We start from the raw sequence: 14,970 nt of genomic DNA on the forward strand, positions 1-14,970 counted from the left end.
GTGGAATACCTATTTGTGGTTTCAATGTGCATTTTCCTAGTGACTGATGACATTAAGCATCTTTTTATATGCTTGTTAGCCATTCATATGTCTTCTTTGGTGAAATGTCTATTCAAATTTTTTGTCCATTTTTGATTGGATTGCTTACTTCTCTTATCGAGTTGTAAGAATTCTTTGAGTATATATCCTTTGTCAGATATGTGTTTTGCTAATATTTCCCTCCTAATCTGTTGCTTATATTTCTGTTTTCTTAATGATGTCTCTTGAAGCACAAAAGTTTTGAATTTTGTTGAGGTTTACTTCAGTTTTTGTTTCTTTGTTTATGGACCATGCTTTTAGTGTCATGTCAGAGAAAGCTTTCCCTAACCCTAAGTCTCAAAGATTTTATCCTATGTGTTCATGTAAGTTTTTTTTTTTTTGGATCTTAATTTAAATATATCATCCACTCTGAGTTAATTTTTGTGTATGGTGTGAAGTAAAGTCTAAGTTCATCTTTTTGCATGTAGATATCCAATTATCACAGCTCCACTTGTTGAAAAGACTGTCTTTTCCCCAATGAGTTTTCTTGGCAAATCACTCAATTGACCATAAATATAAGCACTTATTTCTGGACTTACGGTTTTGTTCCATTGATCTATACATCTATCCTTAAGCCAGTATTGCACTGTAGTTTAATAGTAAGTTTTGAAAGTGGGGAGTGAAAGTCCTCCAACTTTGTTCTTCTTTTTCAAAATTGTTTTGCAATCCAAGGTATTTTGCACTTCCAAATAAATTTTAGGATCATCTTGTCAGTTTTTGTAAAAATGTCTGGAGGGATTTTTATAGGGATGGTATTGAATCTGTAGATTAATTGGAGGAGTACTGACATCTTAACAATATTATGTCTTCCAACTCATGAACATGGGATGGCTTTCCATTTCATTAGATCTTCTTTAAATTATTTCAGTAACTTTTTTTATTGTTTTCCATATATACGTCTTGCACTACTTTTGTTAGATTTATTCTTAAGCATTTTATTCTTTTTGATACTATTGTAAATGCAATTATTTCTTAATTTCTTAATTTCATCTTCAGATTGTTCCTAGCTAGTATAGAGAAATACAATTGGTTTTTGTATATTGATTTTATACCCTGCAACTTTGCTGTATTTGAACATTAGTTCTAAAAACGTGGGGTTTTTTTTCTTCCGTAGATTCCTTAGGATATTCTACATATAGGATAGTGCCATCTGTGAATATAAAGATAGGTTTACTTTTTCCTTTCCTACCTGATGCTTTTTATTTATTTTTCTTGCTGATTGAACTGGCTAGATCCTCCAGTGCAATGTTGAGTAGAAGGGCAAGAGCAGATATTCTTGGCTTATTCTTGAACTTAGGAGGCATTCAATCTTTAAATATTAAATATAATTTTTACTGTAGTTATTTTGTAGATGCCATTTCAGATTCAGGAAATTGCCTTTTTTTACAAGTTTTTTGAAATATTTTATCATGCATGGATGTTGGATTTTGTCAAATGCCCATGAAGGTTTTGTTCTTTATTCTATTAATATGGTGTATTACGTTAATCGATTTCCAGATGTTAAGCAAACCTTGCATTCCTAGGATAAATCCCACTTGGTTACAGTATATAATCCTTTTTATATGCTGTTGGCATTGGTTTGCTAATATTTTGTTGAGGATTTTTGCATCTATTTTTATATGGATATTGGTCTGTCTTTGTTTAGCCTCCAAGCCTAGAATAGTTTTTACATTTTTATCTTGTCAAAAAAAATCAAAAGAAGAAGAAGATTTCTTGACATGTGAAAATGATATGAAATTCAAATTTCAGTGTCTATCTATAAATAAAATTCTATTGACACACAGCACACTCATTTATTTCTCTATTGGCTATGGCCGCATTCACATTGCAACAGCAGAGTAGTTGCAATAGAGACTGTAGGTACAAAGCCTAGAATATTTATTACCTAACCTCTAACGGAACACATTTCTAACCCTGCTATAGATTATTAGTCATGTTTTTTTTCTTCTTCTTCTCTGCATGCGTAGTAATTTTTGGTTAATTGCTGGATGTTGTGGACATGGGCTACAGAGGTTTTTATGGCATCTTTCTCAAAAGAGCATTAAGTTTTAATCGGGAAAGCAATCGTCACCTTGATCATGTGGAGATTTGGCTTTAGGCTCTTTTAGAGAAGGCTTATTGTTTTGTCCTTAGTTCTAGGGTGTGGCTCTTACTACTATGACATGGTCCTTATACCTAGGGTATGGCCTTTTTTGCAGTCTCAATCAAAAGTCTGGGGGTTCACCAAATACTCACTACCATCACTGGACCTAAATACCAACCTCTATCCCTCTCAGCTCTGTGCTGCCTCTTAAATCTCTCTCCAACTCCCCAGCTTCCCAGCAGTTTTCTTTGCTGGACCTCCTGGAGTCTCACCCTGCACAGCTCATGAGTTGGCTCTGAGTGGAATTTTCACACAGAGTTTTTAAGGCTCCTTCTCCCAGGTCCTTCCTTTCTGGAACCCTGACCACCAAATCCTAGTGGCCTTCGCAGCTCTAAACTCTGATCTCTTCTCTTCTAGCCGGTGAGACTACCACTCTCTGATTGGCACTATTTCCTTGCACTGTGCTTTGGAAAATGTCCTCAGGGTAAAAGCTGGGATGAACATGGGACTCATTTAATGTGCTTCATTTATGTGTTTCTTTTCCCTAAATATCACAGCCTTACACTGGCTACTATCTAACATTTTATCCAGCTTTTAGAATTGTTCATGGGGAAAAGTTAATTCTAATACCATCCACTTCATCATGTCCTGTCCAGAGCAATTACTTTTTTAAAAACACCTTTCCTGCCAGATTCTTCGTCTACATTATTGCTAGTCTCATGTATCCTGAAAGTTCTTTATTATTGTCCTCACTTTTATTGATTAGAAAACTGATGCTCAGAAAGCTTTAAAACATTGCCTAAAATTAACCCAGATCATCAATAGAGCTGGAATTGGGACTAAGATTTCTTTGGCTCCAGTTTCTACTGTAACATGCTACCTACTTAGCCACTGACATATCAGTGTAAAAATTCCACACAAGAGTCACTACAATTTTACCCAAAATTTTGCATCAATATTTTTGCAGGTTAAAATGTTTAGAGGGAGAGGATACTGAAGTCATCAACTAAAAATGATAACTGAGGTTTACATGAAAGTTTTGCTCCCCTATTCACAGATAACTGATAACTTAACATAGTTAAAATAGTGAGAGTTTCTGGAGTATTACTGTGAACTGAACGCTTTTGTCCCCCTCTTCCTATTCATATGGTGAAGCCCTGATCCCCAATGTGATGTTATTTGGAGGTGAGTCTTTGGGAGGTAATTAGGTAAGGAGGATGGAGCCCTCATGAATGGGATTACTGCCCTTATCGGGAGAGACACAAGAGAGAGGATCTCTCTCTTTCTGCCATGTGAGGATACAGAAAGAAGGTTGCCGTTTGCAAACCAGCAAGAAGGGTCTCACCAGACACCAAATCTTCTGGGACTTTGATCTGGAACCTCCCAGCCTCCAGAACTGTGAGAAATAAATGTTTATTGTTCAAGCCGTATGGTATTTTGTCATAGCAGCCCAAACTGGCTAAGACAGAAATAATTTACAGATTTTCTTTGGCTAATATCTTGGGATATTGAAATAATCATGACCCATTTAGAGGAAACTATACTACTGGATCAGTGCCCTCATGAATATGGCAAGATTTCTGTTGACAGAGACTCAAGAGGTCACCATCGCAGCCTATTCTATGCTTTTGGAAATGGAACACTTGGCAAACAATACTTAGGAATTTTTAACCTATCAAAAATGTAGTCTGACCCTGGAAAATGAGCCTCTATTCACAACTAACGACACTAAGCTCCTTCTCTAGCCCTCCAGGTCGCTTATCAGGAAAGGTCAATTACAAACCCGCAAACAGTATTCTGAGCTTCCCCCAAAGGAATAAGTTTCTAAAACAGAAAACACAAAAATTACATAAATAAACAGAAAAGGGGTGTAAAATGTGCGAACAGTCTTTGAAACCTATTGTTTATTTCCCTGCTTTCTGTATATTTTTCATACCCACTAACACTATCTACAGATTGTCCTTGTTGATGAGAGGGGCTCACTCAAGTTCTGCCAATTATTTGGTCTCCCAGTTATTTTGTTCATTTCTCGAATATAAATTTAAACACCTACCCACTCTATTCCTTTTCCCTTGCCCCTCCCCACAAATTTCCCACCGGCTTTGCTTCCTTCTCTCCTGCCTGAGTTCAATTATGCAAATCAAAACTCTGAAGCGCTATCATTCTAGACGCCATGCCTTTAGTAGTGGGTGTTGAGTAGATTCCACCAGACTTAGGAGAGAAAGAAAAAGAGTAAGAGAATGCACAGGGACAGCTTATGGGCCACTGGGCATTTGCAGCAGCACAAGCAATTCTAGGCAACTCTTCAGCAATTTGGGGAGGATCATCAGCCACTTTTGGAGCATGATTTTGAAGCTTTCATCCAATACAACACACAGGTGCAGTCTATGCTAAACAGATTAGTCAAAATGCCTGTTGACTCTGAGGTCTGAAACACAGGCCACATTCCACTCTTCCCTAGATGAGTTGAAACAGCTTCAAAAGGAGCAACATTAAAGAAGGTGTAGCTGAGAGCCGACTTCTGCTTCCTAAAGCAATTCAACAGAACTAGCACGTGTCTTAAGTGAAACTCAGATGATGTAATGGTAAGAGTGGAAAGGAAATTTTCAATAGTGTTGTGCCACTAAGCACGACTGGTCAGGGAGAGGTAAACTGAGCAGTAGTGGGACCCTGGAATCCACATGTCACCACTAAAAAACCACATACAGATCCCCAACCTATTGCCTTCATCCTTTTTCCTTTTATTCAGAGCTGATGGAGGACAGATTTTGAGGCCAAGGAGGCAGCCGAAAGAAGAGAAATAGGCCTTCCCCACATTTTTCTGTTTAATTCCATGTCAGACACACTGCCATGACACTTGCAGTTTTAACACCTGTTTCTCTATCTCTCAAATGCCATTTAGCTACTTTTTAGGAGATGAGCACGGAGCACAGACTTGGAGGGTAAGAGGGATCTGATGCTGTGTCCCCTTTACAATAAGGAAGAATAAAGATGTAAGGCCAGAGACTGCTTCTAGGTCTTTTCTTAAGAGGAGGATTGAAATTTTACATCTCACCTCTTGTGCCTCTCCCATCTTGGTTTTCTCCCTTGCTGACTCAGTGGAGATTTAGATCATTTGGATTCAGTAGTCCCTCTAGAGAATGACCAGATGCAAATGCAGACATTGAAGTGCAGACACAGCATCGAATCGTGATGTGCCAAAAACAGTCAAAGCAAAGCAAGCCAAATGTGAAGGAAGAGGGCACTGAAGCAACCGGTCATTCAAGGCAGGCACCTGAAATTACCGTAGACGTTGTTTGAATAGAGAGATTCTACCATGATTTGCTGCCAGGTTCAGGGGAAGTGCATTTTATTCCCATCTCCTGCATTTGGTGGGTTCCCCAAGGGCAAACTCATTGTGAACTATTAGAATTTTAATGCCTTGGTCATGTTTGTAAAAATTCTTCAGAGTGTCCTGTGCAAATCTCAGGTGGAAAACTCTGGAAGGAAAGGCTGTTGAGAAAGAATGAGAAGCATGTTAATTATAAAAAGGAAAATGTTCTAATTTGGATGAATTTTTGTAGAAAAAGACCTCAGGGATATTTCAGGTGGTAACCGGGTTTTACATAAATTGAAATATACATTGGAGAGTTTTTTTTGGATAGCTATTTTCTCAGATTTTTGATGGTTAAAACAAAGGGCTCCCAATGTTGTTAAAGGGATGGGAACTTCTTAACCAATGAATCTTATTTTCTTTTTATCCTCCCCTCTCTCTTTCTCCTCTATCAATCAGACATAGTTCATTCCTTTCTTGAATATTACTTTGTCCTCAACCCCATTCTCTGTGGCAAATCCTATCAGCAGTATTTTTTATTTGCTGGTTTCCACTGCATTTGGATTCAGTGGTGGTATTAGCATAACTTTCTGTAAACATACTTATCTATCAAACATATTCAGCGCAAATAATTCCACGTACTGCAGTGAAATGGAAAATTTTAAAAAAAGACGTATCATTGTTCACAATAGAATCCCTATCTAGGCAATCTAGACAAAGGAGAATGTGAAAAATATCTGTCTCTTTAGAGTCAATTATTAACTGGGATCTGGACCAATAGGTATACGAGAGGCCTGGGACAAGAATCAGTTTCCTTTGGTAGCGGTATGGTCTTGTTCAGGTCTAAGATTTCTGTGCCAGATGCACGGGGGTTTTCCCCTTCAGCAGCGGAGCTCTCTGGTCATAGCATCGCTAAAGGAGCCGTCAGGGCCCCCTGCTGGGTGGTTTACCTCATTTAACTCTTACAACACCACGGGGAGAAAGACACCGGTAGCCCCGTTGCACCGAGGAGAATGTGCGTCAGAATTTAGGTAAATTGCTTAGGATCTCGCTGCTAATAAGTTTCAGAGGCACAAGGGGAACTCAAATCTGCCTATGTTCCTTTCACAGCGCTACAAAACAGAGGCGTTGGGTTGGTCTGACACGCTTTTTCCAGTTCCCAGGATGAATTCTTTGTAGGAAGTTGTTTCTCCTCCAATTTCCTCCAGCCCCATTGTGGTGAGTGTAGGTGTAATATTTAGGATGCTGGAGTTTGGATTTTTAATCCGGGGGCCAGCCCCTGTCTCAGCGTCCTGTCGCTGTCCCGGGATGGTGGTGCTAGATTCCGCGGCGTCTCGGCAGGATCGGGGAGTTCCCGCCAACTTAAGAGCGAGGAACTGTCCCCAGCCCCCAACGAAACATAAATAAGTAAATAAAACAAAACAATCAGCACAACGCAGCCGGTGAGCCTCCGGTGGCCGGGGGAGAGGAGGGTCGCGGGCAGTGAGGCACCTCCGGAGCGCCCTCTGGCGACAGCAGAGCGCGCGGGTCCCCCGCCCTGGCCCCCCTTCGCCGCCGCGGCGCCCCCGCCCGGCGCTCCGGCTCACTCTCGGTCTCTCACTCCGAGAGACACAGACGGCAGCTCTCCCAGCGCGCGGGGGACCGGCGGAGGCGGCGCCAACACCACCGCCGCCGCTAGCCCAGAGAAGACCTGGGCACGGGAGAGAAGCGAAACCCGAACCCCCATCCCCTCTCGCCGTGGGGGTCTTCTGAGCCGCCCGGCAGCTCCGCGCCCCCGCGCGACACCCTTGGCGGCCACTTCGCGGGGCGTGCCAGGACTTGGGGACGCGGCTCGAGAAGAGCCGGGGCAGGCGGCGGCGGCGGCGGCGCGAGGCTGCGCGCACCGGGACGGGAGCGGAGTGAGCGGCGGGCTGGGCGGCGGCGGCCGTAGCCGCGGGTGCCTCCCCGCCTCGCCGCCTCGCAGGCAGCGCCGCTTCCCCGGGCCGCGGCCACCCGGCCGGCTCCTCTGCGCGTTCCCGGGCCCCGAGCCGGCGCGCGATGCGCCCGGCTGCGTTCTGATCGCCGCCGCGCCGCCGCCTCCGCCGCGATGATCCCCCCCGAGCCGCCGCAGCAGCAGCTGCAGCCGCCGCCGCCAGCCCCGCCGAACCATGTGGTGACCACCATCGAGAACCTGCCGGCCGAGGGCAGCGGCGGCGGCGGCAGCCTGTCCGCCTCCTCCCGGGCTGGCGTGCGCCAGAGGATCCGCAAAGTGCTGAACAGGTGAGCGCGGCGGGGGCGTGGGGCAGGGGCTGCGGGCGACCGGCCCGGGGTCCCCTCCGTCCCCTCGGCGGCCCGGAGGCCCTTTGGGACGGAGTCGCGGCCGGGGGAGACTGAGGACTCCGGGCGACCAGGCGCCCCGCGCTGGCGGAGAGGCCGCGCAGCTTTGTCCCAGAGCTGGGAGCCCTGGAGCGCCCGGGTGCCGGCTGGTCCGAGGCGGGAGTTCGGGGAGAGGCGGGGTCGCCTGCCTGGCTGCCGTGGGTCCGCACGCCCACTCTCGCACACGCATGGTGCTCACTTCCCTTTCCCACTCGTACCCCAGCTTGGCGCTCAGGGGCCGGGGGGACCCGAGGGTGGCGGGGCGGAGGCGGGAAGGCGCCGGGCTGCGGCGACGGCGTGCAAGTCTCCGGCCTCCCGCTGTCGTCTGCCCCGCCCGCCTGTCTCCGACCCCTCGCCGGGGGATAGGGTCGCGGCTACCGCCCCCGTGGGCGGGCGGGGGACCCACTTTTCCTGCCTGACGCTCCAGTCGCCACTCCGACTCTTCCCGGCTGGGAGCAGGGAAGGGAGGCTAGAGGCCTGGACCAGACCCACGCAAAGTGCAAAAATGTTGCAGGAAGGGGCGCCGGGTTATTCCCGAGCGGGCTAAAGCCAGAGGAGGCGAACGCCTCCAGTGCTGGAATCTGCGCAGTGGATGGATCAAGGGCGAGGCGTTCCAGGAAGAGAACTCAGGTTGACGCGAAGATGCCCCCCGCCCCCATCCTGCCCCCCGCACCCCTGACTAGAATGCAATGTGAAGGGGTCTTAACTTCAGTAACTTGAAATGATTGAAGAGTTGACACAAAAATCGCATAGAAAATTGGTTTTGTGTGTTTTTATTTGGGTGCGTGCGTGCTTTTCAATGCATCTGTAGGGGTAACTCGTAAGGTCACTCTGTTCATACAGGTTTCTGTGTGGCACTGTATTGGGGTAACTGAGACTCCCCAAGGAATTCACATCGCTCTCTCTGGGGCTTAAAGCTCTAGAGGAAGCACAAAATATATACACAAATAGAAGCTTGAGAAAATCTCATTTAGGAGAGTGGTTTAATTTAGTTATGTCAAATCTCAAACCATTCGAGTCCCTTGTGAAGAAGACTTGACATGTATATTAGCTTACTTGTGGGTACTTCTGTCTGTTTCCATTTATGATCAAACAAATGAAATTCACTCCGAAGTGAGACATGAGTTGGTAAAAGAAAGTCAAGCCTTTACTTTGCTTTGATTTGTAGCTTAGAATAACACCTTCTGAAATATTACCTTTAAAAGATAGTGAGCAGAATATATCAAGATGATGCTGGCTCAGTACATATTATGTGGGGTTCCTATTCTTTATGAATACCTGTGGTTTTTTGAATTCCAAATGCCTTGACATTGGTTCTTTAAATTTTAAAGCAGAATATGTTAATTATTAATTTTCCTCATCAAACTGGAAAAAAAACCTGGTGCAATATTTCATTTATCTTGGCTTGATTGTAAGTTATTACTGATTCTGTGCAGGTTATTTCTTGATACATAATGAATCTTAGAGTCCAGAATAACAAGATCATTGAGGTAGGAATGAGGGGACCTGGGTTGTCATCATTCCTCTGCCACTAACTAGGCATGTGGCTTGGAGCACAGCCATTCATCTCCTTGAGACTCGGTTTCTGCACCTGTAAAATGTGTTTTATAATACTCGTCTTACCTCTCATCATAGTTTTGAGAATTAGATGAGATAATGCTGAAGAAAACATTTGGGAATGTACAAAGTCCTACACAAATTTATTTATTCAGCCGATTTCTGCTGCCTAAGGTGGGTCTGTGGAAGCATCATAAGCAAATTCACTGAAGCCACAGTACATCCTGGGTAGAACTTTGTGTTTTACTAAGCCTTCAGTGATCTGTGACACGAGTTGCACTATTCCTAATTTATAGAGGAGGAACTTAGGCTGAAGGGCTGGGTCAATGACATTTCATCCAAGTACATCTGTGAATGGAATCCTGGGGTTATAGCGTTTAGACTTCAACTAAAACAGTTATTTGTCTTTCCAAGTTCTTCAGAATTTTCAGTATAATGTTTTGTATTGAGTAAATGGTTTTTCCTTATCCTTAAAAGATAAGAAGAAAATATTTCTTTTGAGATAGAGCACCTTCGGTAAGAAGACTGAGAATAATCAGAATAAATGTAAAAATCTCAATGGAATAATTTTGTCAGCATGCTGATGGGCTTGGCTTTTGGGCCGTGATTATGTCAACAGGAGACAGTGTTAGCACTGGCTGCTGAGTGACTGAGCTTTAAGTAAAAGCAAGAGTTGGGGGGGGGGGAGTGGAATTTTGGAGATCCTGTGCCATTGGTTAGGTGTGGCTCCCCTTGTCTTCGAACCCTCCAGGTGTGTTGCGCTAATCAGTGATGCTCCAAGGCAGGCCCACTGGGGCCTAATCATAAGCATCTTTGTTAATTTTCTAAAAGCTTGAGATCACTTTTTCCTTCTTTTTCTCCTCCTCCTCCTCTGTCCTTAGTACTTCTATTCCCTTCACCTGCATTAGCCTATCTACTGGTTGTCTCTGGGCTTCAGCTGTTTCCTTTCATCTACCCTGGCATGCAGCAACTTAGCTGCTAACAGAAAGTGAAGTTACAAATCTGAAAGTTTGGAACCAATATCAAAAATTTCCCTCCAACTTTTGGCATGCAGATATACGGTTGGCAGCATTCCATTGCTGTGAGCTGGCTGGTAGAGTCTCTTCAGTGACGGAATGAGGCATTGCGCCACTCTTGGCTCTTAGCATCCCACTGGGCCGAAGGGGCAGTGCTGAGAGACTGAGGATGGTGCAAAGGGACGAGAAGTTTAGACTGTGAGCAGTGCAAGCCTGGCGAACTGCCTGCCACTGCTCGCAGTCTATAACAATAGCTACCTGCCAACTCAGAGGAAGAAACGTGAACACATATGCCATCTATGTCTCAGCTACCTAGGGATAGGTAAAGAGAGAATTACTGATTAATCATTAACTAAAGGTACTTGCTCTCAAGAAGCTTAGAATGAAAATGTAGTGTTGCCTTAGTGAAATCTGCCTTACATTATCCTGCATCATTTTATGTTCTCAGCATAGCTCCATATCCATTCTCCTTTCTTCAATGGCTTCTAGAGATGGATTGCTGATGACAATTGGGACATCCCACTTATCGACTGCTCACTCTCTGTGGAGCAATTAGATTAGAATATAACAGTATCCAAGACTTTGGTGAAAGAGGAGGTGCTAGAAACTTTTCTTTTTAACCAGTTAGCAGGATGTGTTACATTCTTTCTCCCTGTCCTATTCAAAATTTTTTGACAATGAGATGCAAGAAATACAAGATGATTTAAATGCTAGAGTAATTGTTACTTCTTTAATTCCCAAAGATTTAGAAGAATGTATTGGTTCGAGCAAGGAAGAAATTATGGCGAACTTTTCTTCACTATTTCTTAGCATGGAATACTATTTATCACCCTGCCACAGGCAAGCAAGATATGACAAAGAAGAAAATACTTCAAGGGCAAAAGTGGGTGACCCTCTCACAGAAACTGCTGATACTGTTACTGGACCAAACATGGGTCTCTTCTTGGGAGTTAAATCAAACTGCACCAGAAGTAGTTGTTTCACAAAGTAGAATTTTTGTTTGTGGCATGCAGCAAAGAAGAATGAAGACATGGGAATAATTTCACAAAGCTCTGCCTCCCCCCCAGCACAGAGAGGCTGGTACCTTTATTTGGGGTAGGAAATGAACATTCGAAGGGGATGTTTCATCATGGCGTGTAGAGGTGGGCATAAGTTTGCACATGCGTGGTTTGAAATCATGCTTCTACATACACTGTTTGATATAAAAATGGCTGCTTCGCGCCTCCCAGAGAAGGGGAATTTACGGTATTAATGAGGGCTGGTCACTTTTAGCACAGCTCTCTGCCTACCTGTGCAGGTCTCAGTCTTGTGGTTGCAGTCTGGGCCCGTGTGGTCCATTTCAGAGTGACTGGGTCCTGGGCTGTTGTCCCTTAGAACTTCTTCTTGGAACATAGCTGAAAACCGCGTAAGTTCAAGGCCCCAAGGTGTTAGATAAAGGAGCACCTGCATCTTTCAAGACAAGAGAATTAGGTCAAATGCAGAGGTTAGAACTTAGGAAAGACAAAAGAAGCAGGCTAGGGTCCATGTTTGGTGACAAAATCCGTAGATTTCTTAGAAACATATAAGAGTAGATACTGATCTATATAGTATCTGAAGATTTTCCTTTCTAAAATGATTCCTTAACAAAATATTTGTGAAAAACAAGTTGCAGTTTGTTTTGTGTTTTGCATATGTGTGGTTTTATTTGTCTTTCCCCATTTGAATATTATTTTCAGATCTTAACAAAAATTACTATGAGTTTCTAGTTTTGACCCACTTTCTTCCTAATAAGAGATACATTGAACTGTCTTAAGCTGTAAAAGGTTTCTTTTTGAGTCTTGTGGTGGGTGTGTTTAATCACTAGAATGAAACCTATTGGTGTGATCCTGGGTCATCCATTCATTTGATTTGGAACTAACTGATTTCCAACTTACATTTAGATTCATTTTATTAATTTCCAAATTTCTGAAACATTTTTGAATTGAAACCAAGGAGCATTAAAGAGGGTACATAGGAGAGTTGGGAGCAAGCCTACATGAAATCAACGTCTATGTGGAAAGTTGCCATATGAGCTGGGACAATATGTATTTATATATAGTTTGTCTGAGTCATTAAATAGGGTGGACAGAACATGGTGAACCAACAGAATGGCTGCCAAGGAACAGGGTTATGCATGAACCAAGTGTTAGGTACAGTTGATGGAGCCGTATTATAATTTAGATGATCCTTTTTTGTTGAATGGGAATGCTTTTGTTAAAAAATTGATAGTCTCTTCCTCAAGCTGCTCCTTCTGACAGATGTCAAAATGAAGGGAAAGACCGACTATTAATGGGATAATTGATACAAAATATTCCAAATGGAACCAGGTGGTGTGATTAAAAACAGACATTTCTACGATCAGTAGTAAACAAAGGATGTCTGCAAGATGCATTTATTTTTAACTAAAGGACAAAATTATAAAAATAAAAGATCATCCAGTATACTTATTTTTATGCATGGGCTTGGAGAAATGAATGTTCATATTAAAAGAATATTTGGTTTGCCTCGGATAAAGATGATGCATTCCCAAGTAATTAATGTGTAAGAGAATGGATGTATCTTTGTGTAATTTTTCTTTGACCTTTTGCTATGTCAAGATCCTTCACTGAATCAGGGTCATCCTAATAGATGTCTATTTTTACTCTGCACTGCTGTAGATGTAGATGGTATAGGAAATGAGTTGGCTGCCCATATAGTTCGGAAGTTACTTCATGCAAGAGCTGATTTATTATTTAATTGCCATTTCTCATAAAAGTAGAATGCAGAATGCGAAAGTGCCACCATCAGGTTTTAGTTGAGCTTTCTCATTCATTTGAGTTCAGGCCAATGAGCATTTACCGTACATTGTTGAAACACATTAATTCTTGATTATGTTTCTGAAAAACTATGCTTAGGAAGTCAAAGTCCAATAGACACATGGAAAACTACCCCATAAATATTTGGCATGTTTCTTGACTGTGGCATGAACATATACGAGTACACGTTCATTTATTCTTTTTTTTAATGGTCAAAATCACATAACATAAAATGTATGGTTTTTAAAGTGTAAGGTACAGTAGTGTTAACTGTATACACATTAGAAATTTTTCATCTTGCCAAACTGAAAAGCTGTATCTGTTGAACAACAACTCCTCTTTTCCGCTTCCCCACTTACCCAGGCCACCGCCATTCTACTTTCTGTTTCTAAGAGTTTGATTATTTTGGATACCTCATAGTAATAGAATCATGCAGTGTTTGTCTTTTTGTGACTGGCTTATTTCACTTAACATAATGTCCTCAGGGTTCACCCACGTTGTCTCAAATGGCAGAATTTCCTTCATTTTTAAGGCTAGATGATATTCCATTTTTTAAATCTGTTCATCCGTTGATGGACATTTAGGTTGCTTCCATCTCTTGGCTATTGTGAATAAAGCTGCAATGAACATAAAGGTGCAAATATCTCTTCAAGATCCTGTTTTTAATTTTTTGGGATACATACCCAGAAGTGAAATTGCTGGATCATATGGTGATCCTATTTTTAATTTTTTGAAGAACCTCCATACTGTTTTCATAGCAGTGGCACCATTTGATATTCTCACCAACAGTTGGTGGAAGAACTGGATGCTTTATTATATAATTCGATACAACCCAATGAAAGTGTTTGAGCTAAAATTATCATTTAGACAGTGCCTCAAATTCTTAAATTTTACCTTATAAAGCATACGTTTGTATTATAAAATTTTACAGCATATGTTATTTTCATAATAGTGAAAGTTGTTGTCATCCTTTTATAGATACTGATTTTATAGAAAATAATTTTTGTGGTCACACAGCTAAGTAGTTTTATAAGACTCCAGAGGAAGGAGAGACCACGCTAGGCTGGAGACAGGGTAGGAAGGTTCAGGGATGGCATGTTTCCTTGGCATTGAAAGATGGTGGCTTAGTCGGCTCGGGCTGCTCTAGCAAAATGCCTTGGCCTGGGTGTCTTAAACAACAGACATTTAGTTTTCACAGTTCTAGCGGCTGGAAAGTCTGAGATCCAGCAGATTTGGTGTTTGGTGAGGGCCTTCTTCTTGACTTACAGACAGCTGTCCTCTCATATTCTCTCATGGTGGAGTGTGGGGGTGGGAGAGAGGGAGGGGGGAGAGCTCTCCTGTCTCTTATAAGGGCACTAATTCCATCATGGGGGCTCCACCCTCATGACCTCATCTAAACCTAATTGGCTCCCGAAGCTCCCACCTCCAAATACCATCACTTTGGGAATTAGGGCTTCAACACATGAATTTTGGGGGGACATAAACATTGAATTCATAGCAGATGGGTAGGATAGGAACATGCACGAGAAGAACGATGAGAGAAAAGATAAACCAAATATGGGGTAAAAGATCGAAGGAGGATTAAGTGTCCAGTTTGACAATAATATGTGTGGATATAAAAGGCAGTAGTGAAGTACGACTAGAATTGTAGGATGGAGTCAGATAAGGGAAAGGCTTACATGCTCCAATAAGGAGTTCGACTTCATTCTGTGGGTTATTATTATTGCAGGTTATTGAGTAGAGGAAGGACATGAT

General features: G+C 42.8%; 1 protein-coding gene across 1 annotated transcript in view; it reads left to right on the forward strand.

Annotated features, from left to right (window-relative positions):
* Nucleotides 1-7,351: 7,351 nt before the first annotated feature.
* SLC35F1 (solute carrier family 35 member F1) overlaps nt 7,352-14,970 on the forward strand; it is a 371,121-nt gene continuing 363,502 nt past the window's right edge. Inside the window, exon 1 of the mRNA XM_044757468.2 lies at nt 7,352-7,733. Within this exon, the coding sequence (XP_044613403.2) occupies nt 7,561-7,733 (173 nt within the window). The 5' untranslated portion in view covers nt 7,352-7,560. The remainder of the gene's footprint in view (nt 7,734-14,970) is intronic.

The sequence above is a fragment of the Equus asinus genome, chromosome 24, assembly GCF_041296235.1.
Source record: "Equus asinus isolate D_3611 breed Donkey chromosome 24, EquAss-T2T_v2, whole genome shotgun sequence".
Lineage (NCBI taxonomy): Eukaryota > Metazoa > Chordata > Mammalia > Perissodactyla > Equidae > Equus > Equus asinus.